The following is a 25,463-nucleotide window of genomic DNA, read 5'->3' on the forward strand; positions in this document are numbered from 1 at the left end:
GTGGTAACTCTTCCAAACAGTTGCTACTGAAATATGCCGAAATCTACGTCAACTGTCCCTGTTGACTCTGTATTGCATTTCTTTATTCTTTTGCAATGTCTTCCAAACTTGTCTTGACCCAGCCAAAGTCTGCATCCAGTGTAGATTGACATGTTTTTCATGGTTGTGTGCATTATTTAGAATGCAGTGCTGGAGACTACAGGCGTATTTGTCTCCGCATATTTACAGAGGCTGCTTTAAAACTGCATCAGTGAGGAAACTTTGATTAAATGATGACAGACATGTTTTATGTTTCTGCTCCAGATGTTGCAGTTTGACATTTTCCTGAACAAAACAGCATGCAATATATTTATATTATGACTTTTAAATTAAGCAGTTTTATGAAAAGCATTTATTCTGCAAGATGCATCTGTTTGACACTGTTTTTTGCATTTTGCCATTTTGTTCTTCATCAAATCACACTGCATGGCTGACTCATGAGTCTCATTATAATCACATTTCCTTCAGAGTGTGAGAGAAACAGTGTGGCATTAAATTTACACAAATCCACACAGCCTATCTGATCCACCTTCCCTCCCTCTCGCTCTGCTTTTCCCTTTTCCTCCCCTCATTCGAGAGGACTGAACCCTGAAAGAGAGCCCCAGTGGGGTGCTAACTTTCCCCAAAACTTCTGCCCACCCTCTCTCTCTCTCACTCGTTCGCTCTCTCTCTATCTGGCGCCTGGTTTTCTATCCCTGCCTCGCTCTGCTCAGTCTGCTTTTCATTGTGTTACATGTTTTTGTTTTTCCACAATATTCTATTGTTTTATTGTTTTATACAACACTACTTTATGTAAGAAAATGTGTTTGTGACATGTTTTGCAGGGTTGCTAATATCCAGTATGCAGTAATAATATTCTATCTAAGAAGAGAAAAGAAACATTTTACTGAAACTAGCGAATGTAGTTTATCAAAAATGTATTATTTAGAATCATTTAAACCATTTAGATAATGCATTAACTAACATTAAATAACAATGAGCCATACGTTTGTTACAGTTTTTACTAATCTTTGGTTACACTTTTCTTTACATATTAAAGTAATGAGCGATATTAATTAACAACATGCAATACTATAGCGTTATCATTATGATCAGGCATTGGCTTAAGGCTAGTTGTAATTATGCATAATTTACTGTCATTGCTATATATGTAACATGTAACAAGGACACTGTAAAATAAAGTGTTACCAGTCTTTGTTAATGTTAGTTACAAAAAATACAACTGTTCATTCTTAGTTCATGGTTAGTCAGCTCAGGTTCATTGAATAACTGATAAAACTTTTGATTGTAATAACATATTAGTAAAGGCTGTACAAATGGAAATATGTTTGCTTTTTCTTACAGCAATTTGAACAACAACAAAATTGTGTTTCATAGACTGCTAATCAGTGTTATTTCATATTTGGGAAATGCAGCATAAAAGCACTACATTCTGACTAAGAGAAGTAAAAACCATTTGATCAAGCTTTCACAAAATGCATTTTCACTAAATTGCAATCCAAATTTTAGCAAACGCAATTTACAAAGTTGCTTTTCTTTCGCCCGCCTTCCAATATTGTAGACATCTGTTAATCTGCACATACTTTACCCCCTATTTCACCCTATACCTTTGCTCTCTCTGCCTCAACATTTTCACCTGTCTTTCAACACGTCCCAGTCCCTCTCTTGCTCTTTCTCATTCTCTTGTTCTCCCTCTCTCTCTTGCACACACACACACACACGTTTGCACACACGCACACACTCCGCAGTGACACACAGCAGGGAGCAGCACTGCACAATCTCAGCCAGTTCTGTTCTCTCCACACCTTGAGGCAATTACACCCCCCTTTAAACACACACACACACACACACACACACAAGCCAAGGCCCGAGGACTGCAGAAAGGAAGGGGGAATGCAGACAGGAAAAGGCGCCCCATTCTGTCTCTTTCTCAGGCCCTTCTGCTTTTCATCTATCTGCCAGTCATTCTTGTCCATCTGTGCCTCTGCTCTTTTTGTATCGTTTTATATTTTATTTTTATTGTCTCTGTCTTTCTCCATTGTGTTGGTGGCTCATCCACAGGCTTTTGCAGAATCAAACGCAAGTTTTTTACTGCCGAGCACTGGCGTCATGGGATGCCCAGACAGACTGAACAAAACCTACTCTGTTCAAACGGCTCACTCTTCTTCCAGCGAAGAACATAAACCTGGCCCTCATACTTTGTGGTTGGAGCTACACAGCATTTGGGTTTGGATTTCTGACTGCATGTGTGCTGGATTTGCTTGTATTGGAATGTGTGGTTCCTTGGGGGTCTGGTGTGTGTGTGTGTGTTGTGTGCTGGTCATGAATTGTAATCTGACCCTCTAGGGGGAATACAGGCTTTCCTTCATTACAGGGCACTTATGTACACACATACAAACATTTGCAAAAGTCCAATTAACTTCATTTGCATTGGTAATAAATCTGCAAATGTTAACTTAAAGAAGAAGTTCATTCAAAGAAGAAAATTCTGAAAGCTATCATATATATGCCAAGTTCTGTCATGAAAATTTAGATGACGTGGGCTGATGGCTCGTTAACTCAAACTGATGATATTCACAGCATTAAACTACTTGGCACAAGCTGATTGGTTCATGTTGCATACGCAGCCAATGAGCTTCTCGCTTTACATTTAAATGGCTGGTTAGCATTCACTAGAGTAGTTTGCAGCACACTTTCAGAGTTCCTCTGAATTGTCGTGTTGGTTGTATCGCACCACATACAGTGCGGAGAGATTCACCTATTATAATGGGTTCAATTGGTATGCTGCGTTGTGTCACGAGTTCACACTTACATATATTTAGCACGAGTAAGGGAATGCGTATTTGGTGAATATGGTAATGTGTAGTTGGCGTGCTGTCCTGGGGAAGGGCTCCGAGCTCGGGAATGGCCCGAACCCAGAGTACCCCCCAAAAGCAATTGAGTGTTGGACAGGCGCCAGACCAAGATCCCCCCCCCCAAATATGGGAGCGCTCTTGCAGCATCTGACAGGGAGTTCAATACTCAGAATAATTGAGTCATCTAATAGGGTAGATGCTATGAGGATTGTTTGCATGATTGTAAGACAAAACCAATAGCGCTTTCTGATAATGCGTCCAAAAATCTTGGTGCTGCTTGCGTCCAAAAGTTAAGCGTACAATGAAATAGAATTTTCTGTGCTAGCATACCCTAAATAAGTGCCATGAATCTGGAGGCATGGCTTGGAAGCTGAGGTGATGTCGACTTTTGCCAGCCAGGTGCTAAGACCCATGATTTTATCATATGGATTGCATGGTCAATGTCCTACTATAGGGAGAGAATTCGTTGAGGGGAATCGAGGTGTCTCTCCTGCCTTATGGGGATGATTTCAAGCATATTATTGTATAACAGCAATATGTTTTCATGCTCAAAGCAGTATACACATTTTGGCTGTTTTGTTTCTCATTCCAGCTTTGTTGGGGGTTATTTTATATGCTATTTGTGCAGCAGCAGTATGTCTTAAATACTCACAGCACCATATCTGTGTATGTATTGGCAGTAGCAAGCTCCTGTAGTTGCTTGCAGCAGCAGCGTAGCAGATCTAATCCGCCAAGACCACATACATTAACACTGTCATATCCATTGCCATGCAAAAATCTTCAGAGTTGTCATGATAGAAATATATACAATATAACTTCAAGAAATGTACCTCTTAAAGAACTGTATATATCCAGATTGAGGAAAAGGGCTCATAAAATGACTCTGGATCCTTTACATCCAAGCCAGTTTCTTCCCCCAGGCAATCTACTTCACAGTCAAATCACTTTTTAATTATGGTCAGTACTGTAATCACGATTATTTACTATGATTAGGATTGTTGCAGGATTTGTTTGCATTCGTTTGTTCGTTCGTTCATTCATACATTCATTCATTTGTTCGTTTACTTATTTATTTATCACAATAATATTAAATATAAGTAAATAAAGTATATTCTTTGTCGCTCAAATAAGTTTTCGCTTTCACAGCAGAAACTAATATAGAAAACAAGTAAACAGTCAGCAAAAAAATAAAATAAAATAAATAATTATCGTATAGGATTATTGTGGTTTCATAATCATTGAATTAATTTGATTAATTCAATCAAAACTGGATTAATCGCACAGACCTATTCAGGTCATTTAATTTCATATGATCAGGAAAAGAGCAGCATCACTAAGCATAACGTTCTGCTAAACATCTCCTTTTGTGTTCCACAGAAGAGAGTCAGTCATAAAGAATGTCTAGAAATGATGTTCAGATTTTTAAGTGATATTGAAATGATCATTTTTTAACTGTTCCTGTAAATGAACAAATATTTAGCAGCTTGACAAATCCCACTGGCATAAAAGTGCACGACTTGCTCCTGTTTTAATGTCAGTAAGTCATGCCAGCTAACTTGTGATGGGCCAGTTTCCCTGCAGCATGTAGCCGGCTGATCTTTATCACCACCCACTCTCTCTGTATGTCTGCCTGTCTTTCTTTTTTTACTTTTATTATTATTATTATTAACAGTTTTAAAATATAACCTCCATAACATATTACTTTACTAGAATCATGCAAACAAACAATCAATCAGAAAAAAAAAATCTAATTTCTTTCTCCTCGCTCGCTCTATCTATCTCTCTCTCTCTCACACACACACACACACACACACACACACCACTGGTGGTTTAAAGAATTGGGCCAAACCCCAGAAATTCCAATCCAATTCTATATAAATAAATAAAGAGGCACAATGTGGAGTTTGTGCTTTCACAGCCTCAGTCCTGCAGTAACCTCTGCATTTGGCCATCCCCTGCCTCACTCTTAAAAGGAGAAAAATGTGCCATTTGTTTCAAATGCTACCTCTTTTTCCATCACACATTCTGCATTTCTGAAACCAGAAGCTCCTCTAGATTCCCAACCTCATGTGCAGATGAGTGAGTGTGTGGGTTGGTGTGTGATAAAGGACTGCTTTTTTGTATGACAGATGCAATCCATTTTATGTATGTTGAGCACACACTACCATTTGAATTAGAATGTGAGATTGCACACTTCAGTGTCATTGATAAGTATTCCATATTTCCTATTGTATTCAACAATACTGATAGAGAGAAAGAGAGAGAGAGAGACTTATTGAACTAAGTGAATTACAGTAATGATGTCATTAAACTAATATACCACATTTGTCCTTTGGGGGCAGTAGAGCTACAGAGAGGTGACTGGTATATTTCACCCGAAAACATGAAAAAATACTTAAGATGTAAATGAACTTGTTTCTTCATTGACAAAAAAAAAAAAAGGACAAATTCAGCATTTAATCACTTGTTCACCAATGGATCCTCTGCAGTGAATGGGTGCCATCAGAATGAGAGTCCAAACAGCTGATAAAACATCACAATAATCCCCAAGTAATCCAAACCACTCCAGTTCATCAATTAAATCAAAGTCTTGTGAAGGTTGGATGTTTGTAAAAAAAAAAAATAATAATAAAAAATAAAGCGCTGTTTTGGACTGTTTTTGCTTGTAAATGGAGCTTAATTCTCTCCTGATTCAGATCAGACTGGAGAGCAGAAAGAGTTTGAAGTTCAAAAAGTCTGAATGATGGATCAAACACACAGCTTTTTACTTCTCAAGGTGTTAACTGATGGACTGGAGTGGTGTGGATTATTGTGATGTTTTTATCAGCTGTTTGGACTCTCATTCTGACGGCACCCATTCACTGCAGAGCATCCATTCCTGAGCAAGTGATGGAATGACACATTTCTCCAAATCTGTTCCCATGAAGAAATAAGCTCATCTACAGAACATCTTGGATGACCTGAGGGTGAGTACTTTTTGAGTATACTATTACTTGAAATAATTTTTAATAGATTTATATATTTTTAAATATGATATTTAAAAGGTTACGCAATATTTTGTGCTGCAAATTCAATATTTAAAATATACAAATATTAAATGTTATATTTCCATATTTGTTGCAACTTTTCAATTTTCTGATTCTATTTTATGTGTGGTGAATATCAAATTTAAAGTTTTAGCCGTACAGAAGTCACAGGTTTTAGGAGCAGAGTAAAAGCATGCAAAGTGTACTAGATTTTACTCAGAATTTGTCTAACATCTCAGGATGTTAAATCTGAAGCTAATAAAAAAGTAAAGTGGTCTTTTATGTACAGTTAATAGAGTTGCTGTCAGTACGCTGAAGTCATGAGCTGGCAGACACATACAGTAGTATTTAAGGTGTCTTTAAGCAAAAACACTTCACTTCAGCAGTTTTTATGCCAACACTGCAGAAAGAACAGCAAACATATTTAACATATTTAAAATGATGTATTCTCAACCACTGCCCTTAACACTCCGACATATATGCAGGTAAATATATGCAAAATAAAGCTTACTGCATACTAATCACATTTACAAATGTCTTTACTTCAAATTATGTTTATTTTACCATATTACTCTTAATATTTCTGCAGTATTCAATATTTATAGCAATCATTATTCCTACTTATTATTTTTGCTGTCTATTATACTATGAGAGCACACTCCATTTCCAAAAACACGAATGAATCAGAACATTTTTACAGAAAATTGGATTAATATATGTATATATATATATTGCGGGTTCGAGTCTCGGGCCGGCAGGAATTGTAGGTGGCGGGGGAGTGAATGTCCAGCGCTCTCTCCACCCTCAATACCACGACTGAGGTGCCCTTGAGCAAGACACCGAACCCCCAACTGCTCCCCGGGCGCTGCAGCATAAATGGCTGCCCACTGCTCCGGGTGTGTGTTCATGGTGTGTGTGTGTTCACTGCTGTGTGTGTGTGTGTGTGTTCACTGCTGTGTGTGTGTGTGTTCACTGCTGTGTGTGTGTTCACTGCTGTGTGTGTGTTCACTGCTCCGGGTGTGTGTTCACTGCTGTGTGTGTGTACGTTGGATGGGTTAAATGCAGAGCACGAAATCCGAGTATGGGTCACCATACTTGGCCGTATGTCACTTCACTTCACTTCACTTCACTTCACTTCACTTCACTTCACTTCACTTCACTACTGCATGCTGTTTACATACTATTTCTAAGAAAGTAGTAGACAGCATAAAGTACTATTCTACTCTGACTTAGTTCTTATAAGCTATTTATTTTGTGCTATCATAGAAAACAAAACACTGATCTAAAGACCCCATAATGAAGCATCAAGAACTTTTTGAATCTCCAAAAATCCAAATAGCTCGACTCCAGAACCCATTATATATGGTTATATTATGGATGTGGTATATATATATATAATACGGTTCTCAACAAGAAAATTACTGACTTGCTTTGTTGAAGCTAAGATGGTGCAAAGACTCACTTTAGCCCAAAATGCTTTTAGCTACTCAACCTGGATTTTGTGCATTGTTGCATTATGTGTCACATGAATTATATGTCACTTTTTTTAGGCCTTATTTTAAGAGTAGCACAGGGTGAAGGCTTTAAAATACTCTGTTGTTTACGATGCAAACAATTGAGTGATCAGCTTTTTAAAGAAACGGACTGCCCCATCCGTCTAGCCCGTCTGCCTCTCTGTCTCTCCCTCTGATGCTCCCACTCTGAACGAAGAAAGGATAGATTGAAGGATGGGTAGATGTTATCTCTTATTAAATGGAGCTAATGGAGCGTCTGTGTATGAAGGCACCACATAATGAGATAATCACACTGGATAGTTATAGCACTGTTGACACAACTATTTTACTTTTACTACTTTTTATCTCTCAGGAAGACAGAATACGAAGCAGTATCCCAGGTATCATACATCAAACATCTTATGACCGCTAAGTGACTTTTTTTATTTTTTGCATAGAAATGTAATCTTTTTTCAGTTTGCTGAAAGTTGTGTCCTCCTCTTTCACTCTTTTCTGGCTATAAATGGACATATGTGTTTATATGCATTCTTCAGAGTGCAAAGGATTTGATTTTGCCTTTCTTTCTGTTTGTGTGTGTGTGTGTGTGTGTGCATGTTTATGTGGTTTATGAGGACACAAATTTGTATAATGACATGGGTATGACAGAGGTATTACAATATGAAGGTGGTTTATGAGGACACTGCCTATGTCCCCGTAATTCAAAAGGCTTAAAAAACATACTAAATGGTGTTTTTTTGAAAATCTAAAAATGCACAAAGTCTCCTGTGAGGGCTAAGTTTAGGTGTAGGGTTGGTGTAGGGCAATAGCACACACAGTTTGTTCAGTATAAAAACCATTACGCCTATGGAGAGTCCCCATAAACCACAAAAAACAACATGTGTGTGTGTGTGTGTGTGTGTGTGTGTGTGTGTGTGTGTGTGTGTGTGTGTGTGTGTGTGTGTGTGTGTTTGTGTGTGTGAGCATGCTTTGGCAGGATTATTCCAGGAGGTGGTGAGTGACATGTGGTCTGTTTGATACAGTGGATGTGCATGTCTGAACAAGACCGACATCAAGAACAAACCCTGAATCACACCAGCACACAGAACTGAACAAACTCAAGCACACTTTACTGGTGGAACTCTCTATATTACCTTCATTTCTTTTGCTCTTACTTTTAACAAAATAATATTTGCATAATTTAAGTGTGTAGATACACTGTACATATTTACAAAAATTTTTATGTTTTTGAAAGAAGTCTCTTTATGCACTTTTATTTGAACAAAAATTCAATAAATCTGTGAAATTGTGAATTATCACAATTTAAAATAACTGTTTTCTATGCAAATGTAATGCAAAATGTTATTTATTCCTGTAATTTAAAGCTGTTTGTTTTCCTTTGCCATCTCCAGAATAAAGTACATATATAATATTTATTAAAAATAGAAAACAGTTATTTTCAATTGTAATAATATTTCACAATATTTCTGTTAAAAAAAGGGCAACATAAGAAAAGAACACACTATTAGCTCCAGTTTTATTCATAAAATGAAATTATTCTGCTACTTACACAGAGCTGCCATCTCTTTGGGAAGGTCTGCTCCAAATCGTCCAAACAGGCTGCCATTGGCCAGAAGATCGAAGGGGGAGTGGTTTCGCATTGAACTGAAGGCAAAAGGGTAGAACCCTGTCATATGACTCATAGGCCTCTCCCTATTGGTTGCCATTTTGATGATGGCGGTCCTCCAGTGTCCAAAGACTGTCCTATGGTCCTTTCGTTTCCTATCTTTTCACTTTTACACTCTTTAAAAAAGGAATTCTCTTACTAAGCTGTGTGCAATAATTGTAAATCCATTATCAACATTTGCGCAGCACTGATCTGAATGGAAGACGATCTCAGCAAGTGATCCAGAACCTATGCACAATAATCCAACAGATGCCTGCAGAAAAACACAAGAGGAAAAAACAGCCTTTAAAACATAATTTGACACACAAGAGGTTAGCACAAGAGGTCAGACCAATGCTTTCTCATAAAATTAGTCAGGATCCAACTGGTGAGGCAACGTCAGAAGAGCGTTATCAACATATAAAGAAGAATAATGCAGAAATTGAACTGTTTACATCTAACAGCTATGAGATCAAATATACATTTTTCCATAAAATATACTTATATAATCTACAGTTGTGCCTTAATTTACTTATTTTTTGTTCAGTCTTTATGCGCTAAGTAATGTGCATTTGATGTTGCAATGTAAATGATGTCTGGAAAAAATAAAAAATAAATCAGATCTGACCATTCAGACTGAAACACACACATTTCCAAGAACCTGAAATTGCAATCTGATTTCAGACCACATATGAATGTGGTTTGGACTGGGTTTGTAAAAGCCAGATTTCATGTGGTTTTCTGCTGTTAGGTCTGTAAACAACTAAATGGGTTTGAGCCGGATAAGCCAAAAAATGCTGCCTGTCTTAATTACAAATAATCTAGCCTGAATTGGTGGACAGTTTAGCCAGATCCGACAAATCAGTTGTCACAATTCACGTGGTATGCTTTTAAGTAGTGACAAGAAACCACTGGAACTTTGAATTCTAATCCTTTTGGGTGCCTAATTTCTTCAGGTAAGAAATTTCACCTTGAAGACAACTATTCTTACCCATTAAATCCTCCTTTAATAACTTCAATGGGCCACAAACAGTGTGAGCAAATACAAGCTCAGCAGGACTAAACCCTAGTGACTCCTAGCAACGGCAAGCCATCCACCCAGTCCTTTCCAGTCTCGATACAAAAGGTACGGAGCAAAGATTTTAGAGTTTGATGAAAGCGTTCAACTGCTCCCTGTGACTCAGGGTGGTACGCACTAGACATCTGATGTGTTATTCCCAACTCCTTTAACATCTGTCCAAAAACCTTTTGTCATGAGTCCGGGCCCTGCAGTTCTGCCTTTCTCCACCAGAGGTCACCATCTCCCTTCCTCCCGGACTTCATTCCCCTAACTCCACTCAGCTGCCACATTACACACACCTGTCACATTATTACAGTCATTACACCCGCACCTGTTCCCCATTGCCACAGACTATATGGGCTGTGTCCAAATTCAGGGTCTGCATCCTCCTTAGGATCCTTCCTACCCGGTTGAAGGAGGAGGGATCCTCCGACGTCCGCAAAACCCGGAAGTCGGTGTTTGTGAATTTGGACAGCCTACCCTTCTTTCAGTTCCCTCCCTTACCTGTTGCTCATATCCTGTCGCCTAGCAACCGTGACAGCGCCAAGCAACGGGAAAATGGACAAACAAAGAGTTATTCTCCTCATTTTAATTCTTTTGGAAGAAATAAAGCAATTAAATAAATTAAATACTTTCTTTGCTCGTTGTCGGAGAGTTTTTTTTATATCAGACTACAAGACAGTCACATCCAGGTAAGCCATTATAGCCTATTTTTATTTGTTTTTAAGTATTCTACTAATTTCTCCTACAAATTCATTGAGCCGAAGCATAAACTTTAGCTTGTTTTGTCAGAGAAACTCCTCTCCCACTACGCTACCGCTCGCTTCGTCCGCCATTACGCTCTGCCGAAAAGAATTATGGGATAGGTAGGACGGGAAAGGATCCACCACACCCATCCTTCCAATTCGGGGAAAAGGAGGACGTATTTGTGGGCCGCATTTGAAGGATCCTACGAATTTGGACAGCCTTCGTCGCGGCGCTGTGACGTAACATCCTTCAAATGAGTACTCCGAAGGATGCAGACCCTGAATTTGGACACAGCCATCGTCTCCCTGCTCTCACCACTCGGCCTGGTTGCATTAATTGTTATTTGTGAATGTGTTGTGTTTCTAGTTTTTGCTCTGGTCTGGGATACATGCACTGTGTTGCCGTTTTTGTATCCCAGTCCTTTACTGTTTTGGTTTTTTGTGCCGTGTTGGCCTTTTGTTTTCTAATTAAAGAGCACCTTACCTGCACTTGGACCCAGACTTCCTCTTTTCACGGCGTTCCGTGACACCTTTGAGGTGAAGTTTGACCCCTGGTCGGTTTGAATAACTCTGGGTAAACCAAATGTGGTGCAAAACTTTATGACCTCCTTCAGCACTACTTGTGCTTTCAATGTACGCAATGGTACAGCTTCAGGATAACGGGTTGCAGTACACATTATTTTCAAAATATACTGGTGTGCATGTTTCGACTTTGGAAGAGGTTCTACACAATCCATCACCAGCCTCTCAAAAGGCTCTTCAATGACAGGAATCGGTTGAAGAGGAGCTTTAGGAATGGTTGTGATTTGGTTTTCCCACATGCTGGTAGATGTCACATGACCGGCAGAAACTAGAGACCGAAGATTTAACTCCAGGCCAGTAGAAATGTTTAACTATCCACTGAAATGTCTTTGTGACACCTAGATGTCCAGCAAGAATGTTTTCGTGTGCCAATTTCAAAACATGGGAACGATAACTGGAAGGCAAAACAATCTGATATACTATTTGCCAATCATCTCCGTCTGAAGATTTTGGCTACCACTTGCGCATTAGAATCCCATTGTCCCAAAAGTATGCTACCTTTGCCAACAAAAGACCGCAACTGTCAACTGCAGCACCAACGCAGTTTACAAGTGTAGGGTCCGACTTCTGGGCAGCAGCCAAATGTTCCTTACCCACTATGGAAGGAAGTTCAGCTGGAAACTGGGAGTCACGCTCAGGGGCCATTTCATTCTCAACAGACAACTTGTTGATTAGGTTGCACACTCAGAAAAGAATCAGAGAGATCCACAACATCTTGAAAACTTCTTGCCTGGGACTGCGTAACAGCACAAGCTGGAAAAGCTAGTGGATACCTCGCAGAGAGATCAGTGGAATCACAGACTACTCGCTTGGTTATGACTATTGGACTGGGAAAACCATTACCACCGGCAAGGTCATTTCCCAGCTGACATTGTCTACTGGTAACTTTTGACACACACCCATTGGACCAGGCCCGTAACAAGGTCAGACTTCAAATTGACAGTGTGTAACGGAACACTAATGCAGCCCATATCAATACCACGCACAAGGACATTTGCGCCAGTATATGATGCGTCAGAGAAGGGCAACACATCCTCAAGCACGAAGGATTGAGCTGACCCCGTATCTCTCAGAGCCTGCACGCACTTAACTGCAGAGTCACCAGCTAGTGATACACAACCTGTAAGAAGAAAGGGACCATATGACGACGTGTCAGCAGCAAACAAATCAGGAACTGACTGTACAGATGCAAAGCTTTTAGGTTTGGTATTTGTGGCCTTCTGCTTCCAAGCCTTACAATCAGAGATCATATGGCCAGGGTCGAGACAGTAAAAGCAAACCCTCCTTTCTGTGCTCTTTGAGACAGCCTTCCCTCCACCACTAGTCTTACCGACATTCACTCTGAGGGCACCTTGAGCCATAGTCTCTGTAGCCAGGGAAGATTTAGATTGACGCCCAGAGGAAAAGACAGTACGGTGGGTAAGTGCAAATTCATCATCAAACCCCACCGCATCAGAAAGTTTTGACACTTTTTGTTCATTTAAATGAGCAACAACGTTTTCCGGTACACAAGTTTTAAAATCTTCAAGCAAGACCAATTCTTGAAATTCTTCATAAGTGGTAATCTTACTAGCAAGACACCACTTTTCAAAAATATTTTTTTTCAATATAAGTTTGTTTGGCTTGCTTTAAACACGCCCTGAACTTTTGTCGATATGCCTCCGCACCAACTCGTATGCTCTCAGCACGGCTGCTTTCACAGTGTCATAGTCCAACGATTCCACAATTGGCAAAGCAGCACATACTTCTTGTGCTTTGCCAATGAGGTTACACTGCAGCAGTAAAGCCCACATGTCTTTTGGCCAATTCAATTTTGCGGCAACATGCTCGAAAGCAACGAAATAGGAGTCTACCTCTGATTCGCGAAAGGGTGGTACTAATTTGACATATTTACCAACCTCGAATTCAGATTTAGATACAATGCTATCACTAGAAGAAGGCGGTCTAGAACGAGGTGTAGGAATCGGGCGACTACGTAGAGTTTGCACTTCTAACTCAAGCTTGCGCAACTTAATGTCATGATCTGCTTGGATTTCAAGAGCTCTTAGCCGAAGCAGCTGTGTCTCATGTTCCTGTTTTTTTAATGCGAGATCAAGCTCTTTTAATTTCAGAGCTACCTGAGGATCTACGGAAGATGCACCTTTACTGCTAGTTACAGAGCTTGAGTCAGCTCCTGTGCCAATGGCAGCTTCATCCTCCTGCTCTAGTACTTGTTCTGGGAAGATACCTGCCTCAACTAACTTGCTACACAACTCCTCTTTTATTGCTTGTTTACGTGCGCCTCTAGAAACTGTCAAGTTATAAAAGTCAACTATTAAAAGCAGATCTTTTTTTCGACAACAATTGAACTCCTCCAAAGAAGGAGATAGAGTGAACTTTATCAACTCGAAATCCATATTTTCAATAATATAGAACTTCCTCACCCACCAAAGTTTAAAGCAGCCAAACAAAACTTACCTATACAACAAATAACGAGACAGCGGAGTTCAGTGAAACAGCGGAATAATGAAATACAAAATGGGTGTTCGCATTCGCATCATTTTTAAGAGATGGACGAGCCCCCAGTCGTTACGTGCCTTCCTAGTCTAGGGTCAGGAAGGGTGTAACAAGGAAATTTATAAAATGCAAGCACAGAGAAAAAAATAAAAATAAAATAAAACTCTTAACAGCCAACCAGGAACTCCTCTCTCCTGTCCCAGCACTCCAAAAAAAGTGGTTTATTTGACAAGCTCAAATAAAGTACAAAAAGGCGAGCAAATAAAGCTTCGGGAGGGGACCAGGCCAAAATAACAAACATAAAAACTCGAACTTAGGAAGAGTACTTTCTAAACTCACAAAACAAAGTGAAAAACAAACAACAAAAGTCTTACCTTACTCCCTTTCTAACCAAAAACAGGAGAAAACATGGATTTTAAACAAAAGGCATCCACCTCCCTACTGCTCCAAAAATGACAATAAAAGCTTGGGCTTAAATCTTAAATTGAATTACGTGAGGAAAACAGAGCAGCAACGTCTCTTCCAAGATTCAAAGGTAAATAAGTTGTACACTAACAACCCGAAAGTCAACTATCAGATCACATGGTACTGTCTGGGACAGGAGAAAACAGTCAGCTAAGAGTTTGATTTATTTAAAAACAAAAATTCCTTGTTACACCCTTCCTGACCCTAGACTAGGAAGGCACGTAACAATATAAAAGACACAGCATCATAATCAAACAGACATGATGCCATTTGCTTTAGTGAGAACCACTGTGAAAGAAATTGAGAGCCAACAAACAGATGAAATGAGGGGGAGAAATAGAGTGAGTCTCTTGTTGGGGCATTCATTTGAACGGCCTCCAAGCCATGAAGTGATTCCAGGCAATGCCATATGATTTAAATCAGAGACACAGCTCAATAAAGCTGCCTCTGTTCTACTGCCACATGCCCAGGGTGGAGGGCACCCGGCGCTCGCTAACCCCCTCCTTCTGCCTCCATCAGGACTTGATGGAAAGTTCCAGAGCACAAACACATAAATGGTGAAGCTGACTTTCCATATCTTCATACAGATTATACATACAAGTTTTCTTAACTGACACACATGACTGTAATGGATTGTATTTTTTATTTTTTTTAAAACCATGTTTACTGTCAAAGATCTAGCTGTTTTGCACATTTTAAAAGCATTATAGTAAGGAGTTTTCATTGGCATCTATTGTTTTCATTTCACACGTACATTACCTGGTACCTTTTGCCTTTTAGATTTGATTTATAAAGTTCACTCCTTTTAATCTACTTATAAGTGGACTATTCTCTCTCTATCTTTGTCTGTCTCTTTGCCTGGTTCTGTCTTTTAATTGCAGTCTGTTGCTCTGTAAGGCTGTTGGAGCAGGGCTGCAGTAAACTGTTCCACATGTGAGGACTGTGCGGAATGGCCATGTTTCATAAAGCATCAACAATCAATCCCACTCTGATCATGCACACACAAACACTGAAGTACATTCAAATACTCCTCACTGTCCTGCGTACTCACTGACTAACATGTATATGACTTTATTTTATTTGATTTTATTCAAGCCCCAAATTCCTCAGAACTGAGTTCCTTATATTTTCTTCATCCCTCCCTCTTTGACTCGTTGTCCTTTGAAAATCCTTCTTCTTGACATGTTTTCGTCTTCAGCGGTTTCTTCATCTCATTCAAGATGACAGTTTTCAAGATGTTTTCAACAAAGCGATGAGAAGTACAATCAAAAAAAAAAAAGGCAGAACAGGATGAAAGAAAACAATGAAGATGTGTAAATCAAATCAAACAGAATAAAAAGTGATCAAAATGAGAACAAAAGAGTAAACAAAAGTGGAAAATGCAAAGCCAGGAATAAAACATTCCTCTATTGTGCAGTAGTTGCTCATTAATTAGATACACATTGGGCATAAGGAGAAGTCTGGTGTGTGTGTGTGCGTGCGTGTGTGTGTGTGTGTGTGCGTGTTAGGGGTGACTGAGGCCTTGCAGCATATAAAAAGCAATGGTTTTATTTTACCCAGTAAAATGCTGAAATAACAAGCAGTTATACAGGAAAACTGCCTATACGAGTTAACGACTTGTAAGCAAAGTGTACCCAGCATTCACCCAGAGTGTACCATACACAGTATTAATATGGTAATACATAGTAATATATACATTCTTTTAAATAGCATTTGAAGAAGACATTACCAATTTTATGCACATACATTTGTTTTTATAGAATAATATGGTGGGACCTTTGTTGATTTTATATTAAACTAGTTATATCTGTTATATCATAACTGTAACCAACCACTAAACTTAATTATGTTTTTACAAAATATTTTAGCCCCTTCGTTAAGCCATTTTCCAACCACATTCTGCACAATTACAAGTTATTAAAGAAACGGTTCACCCAAAAATGTTATTCATCTCCAAAAAATTGGAGAAATTTAGCATTGCATCACTGTCTCACCAATGGATCAATGCAGTGAATCAGTGCCATCAGAATGAAAGTACAAACAGCTGATGAAACCATCATAAAAATAATCCAATTAATGCAATGAAAAGCTGCATGTATCCAATAATCCATAATAACTTTTGCTCCAGTGAAAAAGTCCATCCCCTATTGTCTCTCACATCAAAGTCCACCCACATTTTTGTTAAAAACTGTTTTGGACAGTGCTTGATCTGATTTAGAAGAGATGTCTTTTTCACTGGAGGAAATGCTATTATGGTATTTTAGTCGGACATAGTGGTTTGAAGTTTAAACGTTTTAATGATGGATTTGTTTCTTACAAATCCATCCTCCCCTCCCCCCTCAACCCCTTAAATGATGGACTGGAGTGGTGTGGATTATTGTGATGTTTTTATCTGACGGCACCCATTCATTGCAGAGGATCGACTGGTGAGCAAGTGATGTAATGCTACATTTCACCAAATTAATTAATTCTTTGAGGTTCATTAGCCATGCTTAGCATCTAGTTTCTATGATTCTTTCATGTAACCCATGTCTCTAGCCTCCAGATGGACACACGCTGCAGGACTGTAGGGTCTGCTCTGTTCTGTGGCCCTCCGCAGGGTGCACACCTTTGCACTGTCAACAAAAGCGTCTGTGTGCCTTGCCTCAATGCTGCATTTATAGGACGGGCCGCCTGGCAGGGTTTGCCTGGTCTAGGTCTGCTCTCATTTACCAGCGTGAACAGAGGGAGGGGGTATAAAGAGAGGAGGTAATGAGCTAATGCCCACAAATTTTCTATGATGCATTATTGGCAAATGTTTATCTCATGTGGGTAACACAAAGACAGCATAAACACAGTCAATGCTAAAGGGCATGTTTCTAAGTAATCAATGGATCTCATCAACTTTTCAACTTAACATTTGGAATATAAGATGGCCACTTCATTATTAGAAATAAAGGTTCTTCAAAGGTCCTTTGCAGCACCACATAGTTGTGTGAGCTAGATTCAAGCCACTCGTTTTTACCAATAGTTTAGTCAACAGCTTGGTCTCCTCATATCTACACTCCTAACACTAAAGATTATCTATCTATGGGTCCACCAAAAACCTTTAAAATGTATAAAACTTTTACACTATTACACAAACGTGTGTTATTTATTATTTATTTATTAAAATTTAAAAATGGGAGATAAGACTGATAGGGTGCACACACACACACATATATGTGTGTGTGTGTATAACTACATTTCACTCATAAAATAGCAAATAAACAAGAATGAACAAATACATTTTTATTATTTTGAGGTGCAAAAACTGATCTGCCACTTGGTAGTATTTAGCCAAAACAGGTAGATACCAACATGGACAGATGGCATTACATGTCAACTATTGACTAAAACTAAAGCTAAAAGAAACTAGGCTACTTTATGTTACCAGGTTTACTACTCTGCTTCCTGTACTACTACTACTTCTGAAACGTGACAGTGCCATATGTAAATATTCTTGCTTTGAGAAATGCTTGTGATGTTCATTTGTAAGCCACTTTGGATAGGAGTGTTTAAATGACCGACGGTGAGTGTGATATCCAGTGAGCACATGTTTATGACTGAAGTTGTTTTGGGATTAATTTTCCTCTTTTGTGGTAAACGGATTTTTGTGAATATTTTGTTTATACCCCTAATAAAACCCCTCTATTGGGTGGTTGCCATCCTGAAAACTGTGTATCTATCAAAATCTGTCTATTAGTTTGAGCATCCTAACCAGTTCAACACAGCAACACAGGCTCAACCAGTGTGTGAATTTGAGACGGGACTTTCTGTTTGGCCGACCAGTGGAAGACATGGGGAATGTCCAGGAAACTTGTGTGAAAGTCATTATTTTATTTATGTATGCATGCATGCAGTTGCATGCGGTGACACTATTGGCACAGAAATGACACACTTCAGCTTTAAGTCTACTGAGCCGAATGAGATTAAAATGTTGTCATAACAGTGACATGCTCTTTGAATGCAAACCAAAAACTACACAATGCAAAACCCATTTTACTGACTGTTAATTGCTCTAAAGTCCTCATAGAAACACCTTAATTTATGACTTTGTGTAGGAACATCCAATTAGCAGTAAAAATTACATTTTGGTCAGACACATCTAATGTGTAATGAAAGAGTGGGGAGAAAATTGTAATAGTTTTCCTAGCCAACAAAACACACAATCTGCTATAGACTCATAAACCCATAAACTGCATGTGTTAATTGACCTTCTGTGGAATATTTTCAAAGAAAGGCAATATTATGACATTATAACTCTATATGTAATACCCTGGCACAGAATGGCATAAATTCATCAAAGTAAACTACAGTTCTGTATTCATGAAGTGTTCTCTTTGGATTTGAACAGTGCTGGTTGGGCACTACAATCCAACACCAAATGATTTGTCATGTTAAACAAGGTCTATATGTCACTTTGAACGTGGATTTTAAAAAGGTCTGCCTCAGCACCTGGTCACGGCCATGTGTGACAAAAGCTGACTTTGCTCCAGGTTCGAGAGAGCTTGTCTTTGATGCGCGCTAATGAATCAGGTTTGGCACCTCCAACAAGAGCCCTGCAGTTCCCCAAAGAAACGATGAACAGCCGCAAAGGCAAAACACGTCTGGAAAAACATGAACTAAGAGGGAATAATTACGTTGCTGAAATATGAACCATAAATCAAGGTGCCTTGAGGGAGGTTGTGAACTTCAAACCAAAGGATGTGGTGCATTAAAACACAGACATATTAACACACATATGCAAGGCAGGGATTTTCACATGCATGCCTACGGGCTCAGCAAATACAGATGGCCATTATTGTACACAAGCGTGCATGTGTCAAAATTGAGACTCAGAGTCACATATTTCACGAAAGCAGCACAGTTAAAAGTCCATGCACACAGGTGTGAGAGCTCACGAATGTTCACACATGTGCATGCACAGTTTAGACTCTATTCACAGCATGCGTATGCTTTAAGGCTTTAAATTTTACACTTGACGCTCCAAATTTAAAGCAAAATAAAACATACAGATGCAGGTAATGGCTTGAGTTTCCATCCCCTAATAAACTGGAACACAAGTCTTCTCCCCCCTCCAAAATATTTTTTATGAGTGTGGTCACTGTTGGTGCACAATAACTTCAATGTATGGACGTCATTATGTCGTTGGCCATGTAGTAAAAAGTGCATTTTCTTAATGGCCATATTAAGTCCTAGTAGAGTGAACAGGCTCATCAAAATCATAGTCCAACCAAGTATTCACATTTTTGTCATTATTTACTCACCCTTATGTCGTTACAATAAAAAGTGTTTTTCACCTTAAAGTTAACAGGGTCCAAGCTAATGAGCATGTTTTGGGCCCAACAAAAGTTCTTTAAAGTATCTTCTTTTGTGTTAACTGAAGAAAAATAAAGTCATACAGGTTTGGAACAACATGATGGTGAGTAAATGGACCTTTAAGGCCTGAAACACACTCTTCAGAAGTATGTAAATGCACATTCATCTGGCTTTGCTACAAGGGGTGCTACAATAGGTATTAAGATTACCTTTCTTCTACATTCAGTTTACTCTTTCAGGGCAACTACTGTCACCCCTGAGCAACTTAGATAAATCGCTTATGTGTAACTAGTCCTGTTCCACATGTACATACTATCTACTTATTATAGTAATTACAATAACTAGGTAGTAAACCTGAACCTACCCCTAAACTTAACCTTAACTCTTACCTTATATTACCCAAAACTTTCTTACGTAAGTACATTATACGTACACATAAGAGCACATACTGTAAAATAAAATGCAACTGTTATTCATGTAATAACACTGTCTTTTGAAAGTAACTAAGCCAAGTCTGAGTACTCATTTTTGTTAGTATTTGTTAATGCATGTTATGTAGAATGTACTTGCAAAGTGCCGGCCAAGCATTCTCACCTTCATTTGTGCTCTTCCATAAAAAGGCTCTGACCTGATACTGCAGCACAAAAAAGTTCTGATAATCAAATTTCTCACTTTGGAGCAAGACCAGAGGCCTATTTCAATTCTGAAATGCACAAGCCACATCCAGATCTTTGAATAATCATTCAGAATTTATAAAATTAAAGTTAAATTGCTCATATTGTAGCGATTTCTTACACAAAAAAGCTTCACAAAAAGCTGAGAACAATAAGAAATGAAGGGAGGTGCAGTTAAAGTGTTTAAATAGAGAGTGCTCTCTCGCTTTCTCTCTGTCAATCACACACAAACAGTGCACCGGAGCAAACAGGAGCAATGCGTTTAAAGTGCAGCTAGACTAGACGAACAACGCCAGCCTGACTGGTGAGACGAGCCGAGCTCAAGACATCACGCTGATTGACTGATGAGCTATAAATCACATGCATGCCCTAATTATTGTGCTCGTGAACCTCATGTTTATCAGTATAAATCATTTCCAGGCTGCGAACAATTGCTCTATCTATCAGGACTGATGGTTTTTATTTATGAACATGGATGCATTTAATCTCAGCTCAGCCATATGATGATGGTTTCAGGGCATGCCTTTTAACTTAAATCACAATGTAAATAATTATTTTAGTAAACATGCCCACACATTTAAGCTAATGATGTGTACAAGCCTAAAGAGTTTTCATAAACCAGATGCATGCACACACACACACACACAGACCAGTACACAAGCAAACCTCTATCTTTGAAAGACCATATTGACCTTGTGTCTGTATAATCACCATAGTAACTACAATTATTGTTGTTATACTGTAGAATGAAAAAAAAAGTCTTAAGATGTTTTTGCAATCTTTCTGTCAATTTCCCTAGTTGGTGATGGCTAAGACCAGTTTTATTGCAACTATGGCATTTTGTGGACAATCAGGTCTTGATGAGTTTGCTTCACCAACTCTTTAACTGGAATATTTTTAGTGTGCATACTATATGCCACGTTAACACATGGCATGCAAATACCTGATGTTGTATATCGTTTGTGGTCAACAAAGGTTTTGTTCAGGGTTTTTTTTTTTTTTTTGAGCAGGTCTAAACATATACAAATCTGGCGAGTCCCTCACACAACTAATGAAAGTATGTGTTAGCCAAATAAATGCTGACAAAAACCCATGAAAGCTATGGCTGCACACAGCACAACAGGTTGTGACAAGAAAAATCTATGAGCTAAACCTACTTCATGCTTTTGGAGATCATTAAATATGTGGGTGGTACATGATATGACATTTTTTACTCCACACTTTAAAAATAAAATGTATTAGGATGTTCAGTTCTTCAAATCAGTGTTCTTACTGGGCTCTTTACAGCAGCAGCAAAGACATGATTTTCTAAAGAATAAAAAGTGGAACATACAAAGTTCTCAGATGTAAAACCCGTCTGCCATTGGATTGCCATCTTTATTTTTAAGAGCCTTGAGGGAAAATTCACTGATCAGAGGTTGCTGTTTCAAAACTTGGGAAAATTACTGGAGATCACAATCATGTATTAATCCTTCAAACAAATTCCTTGGAAGCAAATAGATAAATGAATAAAAATAGATGCAAACAAGATGATTCTCGACATACAGTAAGACTATAGAGATATGAGGACAGCATAGCTAAAACAAAAAGGTTTTGGAGATTACTCATGAGATTACTGGGGGAGGGGGGCAGAATTCTCTCTCTGAGCCTTATTTATCTCTTTGTTTAGGAGAAATGATCTCAATTCTGATCTTTACATTGGGAGGTCATCTGAATGAATGGGTATCGAGTGGCTCTTTCCTGACCTCGCTGTACAAACACACAACATATTTCCAGTAAGGAAGCAAGAGCAATCTCAACACAAACATTTTATCACTCATGATATTCAAAACAGCTGATTTTAATATTTCCAATGCATTTGGATAATTATGTGTTTAAGGTGTTTACATAACCTTCAGCAAAGCTATTGACAAGCTCTCACCTGTCCACTTGTGATATCAATGCATCTAATAATAAAAATAATAACTAATCACTATAATTTGCTTCTGTGCTGCTCTTTTGTTTAAAAGGACGTCAAGCAATGAAAGGGTCAAATAACCATGTTTTCTTATAGCAACTACCCAGAAGATTTAGACATGAATCTACAGTGTGCATGTGAGAGTATGATTGGGAATATTGCGTCATTACCGCTAGTCAAATCGAAACACGACATTCATCAGAAGCCTGTTGTTCTGTAGTGGATATAGTCAGTGTGTGTAAAGTTTAAGCAAGCATTTGACAAATTTAGAAGAGACAAACAGCTCTTGCTTTGATAAGGCACAAATCACCAGATGACGTGATTTATTTTACACTAGCAACAAATTTTCATGCCTTCAGATATTTTCTGACCAGAATTTTTTAAATGCTTCCTCAAAACCCTACCACTTGCTCAGTGAAACACCGTGTAAACAAGTCACCTCATGACTCGAAAAAAATACTCAAATCAAATTTCATAATATCCCTGTCATAAAATAAAGTTTCATCAGAACTTCTGAATTGTTGCATGATATAGTAGCGAACCCCAAATTGCATTGGTTGGTGTTTCTGTGAATCTTTGAGAACTTCAGGTGTCATTTCCTAGCAGCAGGTTGAGGCCGTTTCTGTTGATTTCATCAATGTCTGAACATGATGATCTTGATAAGACGTTTCCTGCTGACAGCTGCCAGTTCAACTCATTGACTTAGAACATCCAATTCAGCCGCACGTAATGGCACACAAGTATTACAGATGCACATTCCAGGCAAATTCATGAAAAAAAATGTCATGAACTTATCTTAAGTTCAATGTCAAACACATACACATACAGATCAGTATGCAGGAATTACCTGACTACACACAGTTATTCTTGCTCTAACATGTCTCTTTCGTTTTCATGAGTAGGGCTTTATTCTGGGGTGGAAAGCTTTAAATGAAAACAAAGCTCTTCTGAAACATGTTGGAGATCAGACTTACCTGATATGGCGACTGAAGGTTTGGAGGGAAGCTTGAACTGAGCGTACGAGAGCAGCTTGCTTGACTTGTATAAGTCAGATGTGTTTCTCTGTGTGAATAAAGAAGCCTGATGCATTCCGCCTTTTCTCTTTTGCTCCCCCCTCCACCGCCACTCACTCTACCTCCTCATTCGCTCGCTGGCATTCTTGCCCTCCCTCTTTCAATCAAACTTTCTCTGCCATGCATGTCTTCTTTCCAGCCTTTGTAGTTTTGCGTACAGTAAAGCGTTCCGCTGTTGTTGTCTACTACTTGCTTTTTCTCTCGTTCTCTGTCTTTCTCTCAGAAATCACTGTACTCTTTGATTCATAAATACAGCCCTGGTCACGTGACGCGAAACTTCAAATATACAGGGCTTTTTTTTTTAGAAACCACAGAATGCCTTTAGGGATGGAAAATCAGGGCCAGAAAGCTTAAGTTTCCCTCTCTACCCCCTCCGCTGGTTCAGCTCTATCCTGCTATACGTCTCCTCCTATAGCATCTCTCCAGCCCCTCTAGTCACCACCCGCCTTCTTCTGGGTGTCAGTTTCTACATCCTATTATCCTTCCATCTCCTTCCACGTTTGCTCGTCAAACTGCTTGCTCTGCTTTTCTCTTCCCCCTAATTATTTTCCCTCTGCATGCCATCATGCTTTCTTTTGTCTATTGTCTTACTTTAAGTGAGTTTTTTTTCATACCTTTCATGTTTCTACTAGATATTGTGCTATTGTATTTCACAAAAAATCTCATATCATTCTTTCCACTGAATTACACTCTTAAAAACAAAGGTTCTAATTAGTTTTTTTTTCCAGGTTCCCCAAAAGAAACGGGGTTTGAGAAATGTGATTTGAATAGGATTTCAAACCACATATGAATGTATGAATGGTTCACATTAAATATTATCCGATTCCAACTGAATGTGCACAAATAATAATAATAATTAAATACAAATAAAAATCTTGAATCGGTGCAATCAAGACGACGACATCGCTGGAAATGAAGTGTCCCCAACGAAGCAAGCCAGAGGAGACAGCGACAAGGAACCAAAACTCCATCGGAGACAAAACAATAATAATAATTAAAAAATAATAATAATTTAACTATGCAATTCATTACAGTTACTGTAATTGTATGGTCGTATCTGGTGTTATTTCATGGACAAACTGACACAGACTAACAAGCTGTATTTATATGAACTAATTTTAATCAAGATTTATAAATACTAGAACAAATGTAATGCTTATTGTTAGTAATGAGACTTTATTGTAAATTCTTACACTGTAAAAAATAATTTGTTACCCCACTGACTTAAAAATTTTAGTTTAGTCAAATTGAAATTTTAAGATACTCAATGTTAATTTAAGGGACAACTAAAATATTTTAGTTGAATAAACAAAAAATTTTAAGTCAGCAGGGTAACATTATTTTAAGATGAGAATTTTTTTTTTTTTTTTTTACAGTGATTACAGCAGTTAGCTACAGCTTTCCTCGATTTTTTAAAGTTAAGTCAACTTATCACTTTTTACAGGTTGAGTCTGCGTGCTGCTCGATGACACACAATATTTCATAAATAGGCTTCGTATCACTGTAAAAAGTGATAAGTTGACTTAACTTTAAAAAATTGAGGAAACCTGTTGCCTTAAAATTATTAAGTAATTAATAATAGAAAAGTATAAGTTAAGTGAATTGTCAATTGTCACTTAACCTTTTTTTCAATTATTATTTACTTAATAATTTTAAGGCAACGTGTTTCCTCCATTTTTTTAAGAAAAATGTTAAGTCAGCATCACTTTTTACAGTGTACCTTTAAATTTCTACATGTACTAATAAGTATAAAAATGTTTATATGAAATGTATAAAAAATGTTTTGATAGAGTGATGTGAAAGCATGAAAAAAATAAAGAGGAAGAGAAAAGATGAAAATACAATAATCTATTAGTAAAAGAGCAGTGAAGAAGAAACCATCCAGGCCTGCATGTTAGAAAAAGCATCTGTTCTTTTCCCTCAAATTTGCATATTCTGTCAGTCCAAAACCTCTAAAAAGGTAGCTACATAAGGTTTGCATGTGCAAATCGCTT

The 25,463-nt window shown here is 38.3% G+C and overlaps 1 protein-coding gene across 2 annotated transcripts in view; it reads right to left on the reverse strand.

Moving 5' to 3' along the window:
* The window catches only part of LOC306856555 (retinoic acid receptor gamma-A-like), a 41,041-nt gene extending 17,573 nt beyond the window's left edge, over positions 1–23,468 (reverse strand). For both annotated transcript variants that reach the window (XM_079395908.1, XM_079395907.1), the window contains exons 1-2: positions 23,371–23,468; positions 8,981–9,350 (exon numbers count right to left, since the gene is read on the reverse strand). In XM_079395908.1, coding sequence (XP_079252034.1) covers positions 8,981–9,137 — 157 coding nt within the window. In that variant the 5' untranslated portion in view covers positions 9,138–9,350; positions 23,371–23,468. The remainder of the gene's footprint in view (positions 1–8,980; positions 9,351–23,370) is intronic.
* Positions 23,469–25,463: the final 1,995 nt, after the last annotated feature.

The sequence above is a fragment of the Barbus barbus genome, assembly GCF_936440315.1.
Source record: "Barbus barbus genome assembly, chromosome: 37".
NCBI lineage: Eukaryota > Metazoa > Chordata > Actinopteri > Cypriniformes > Cyprinidae > Barbus > Barbus barbus.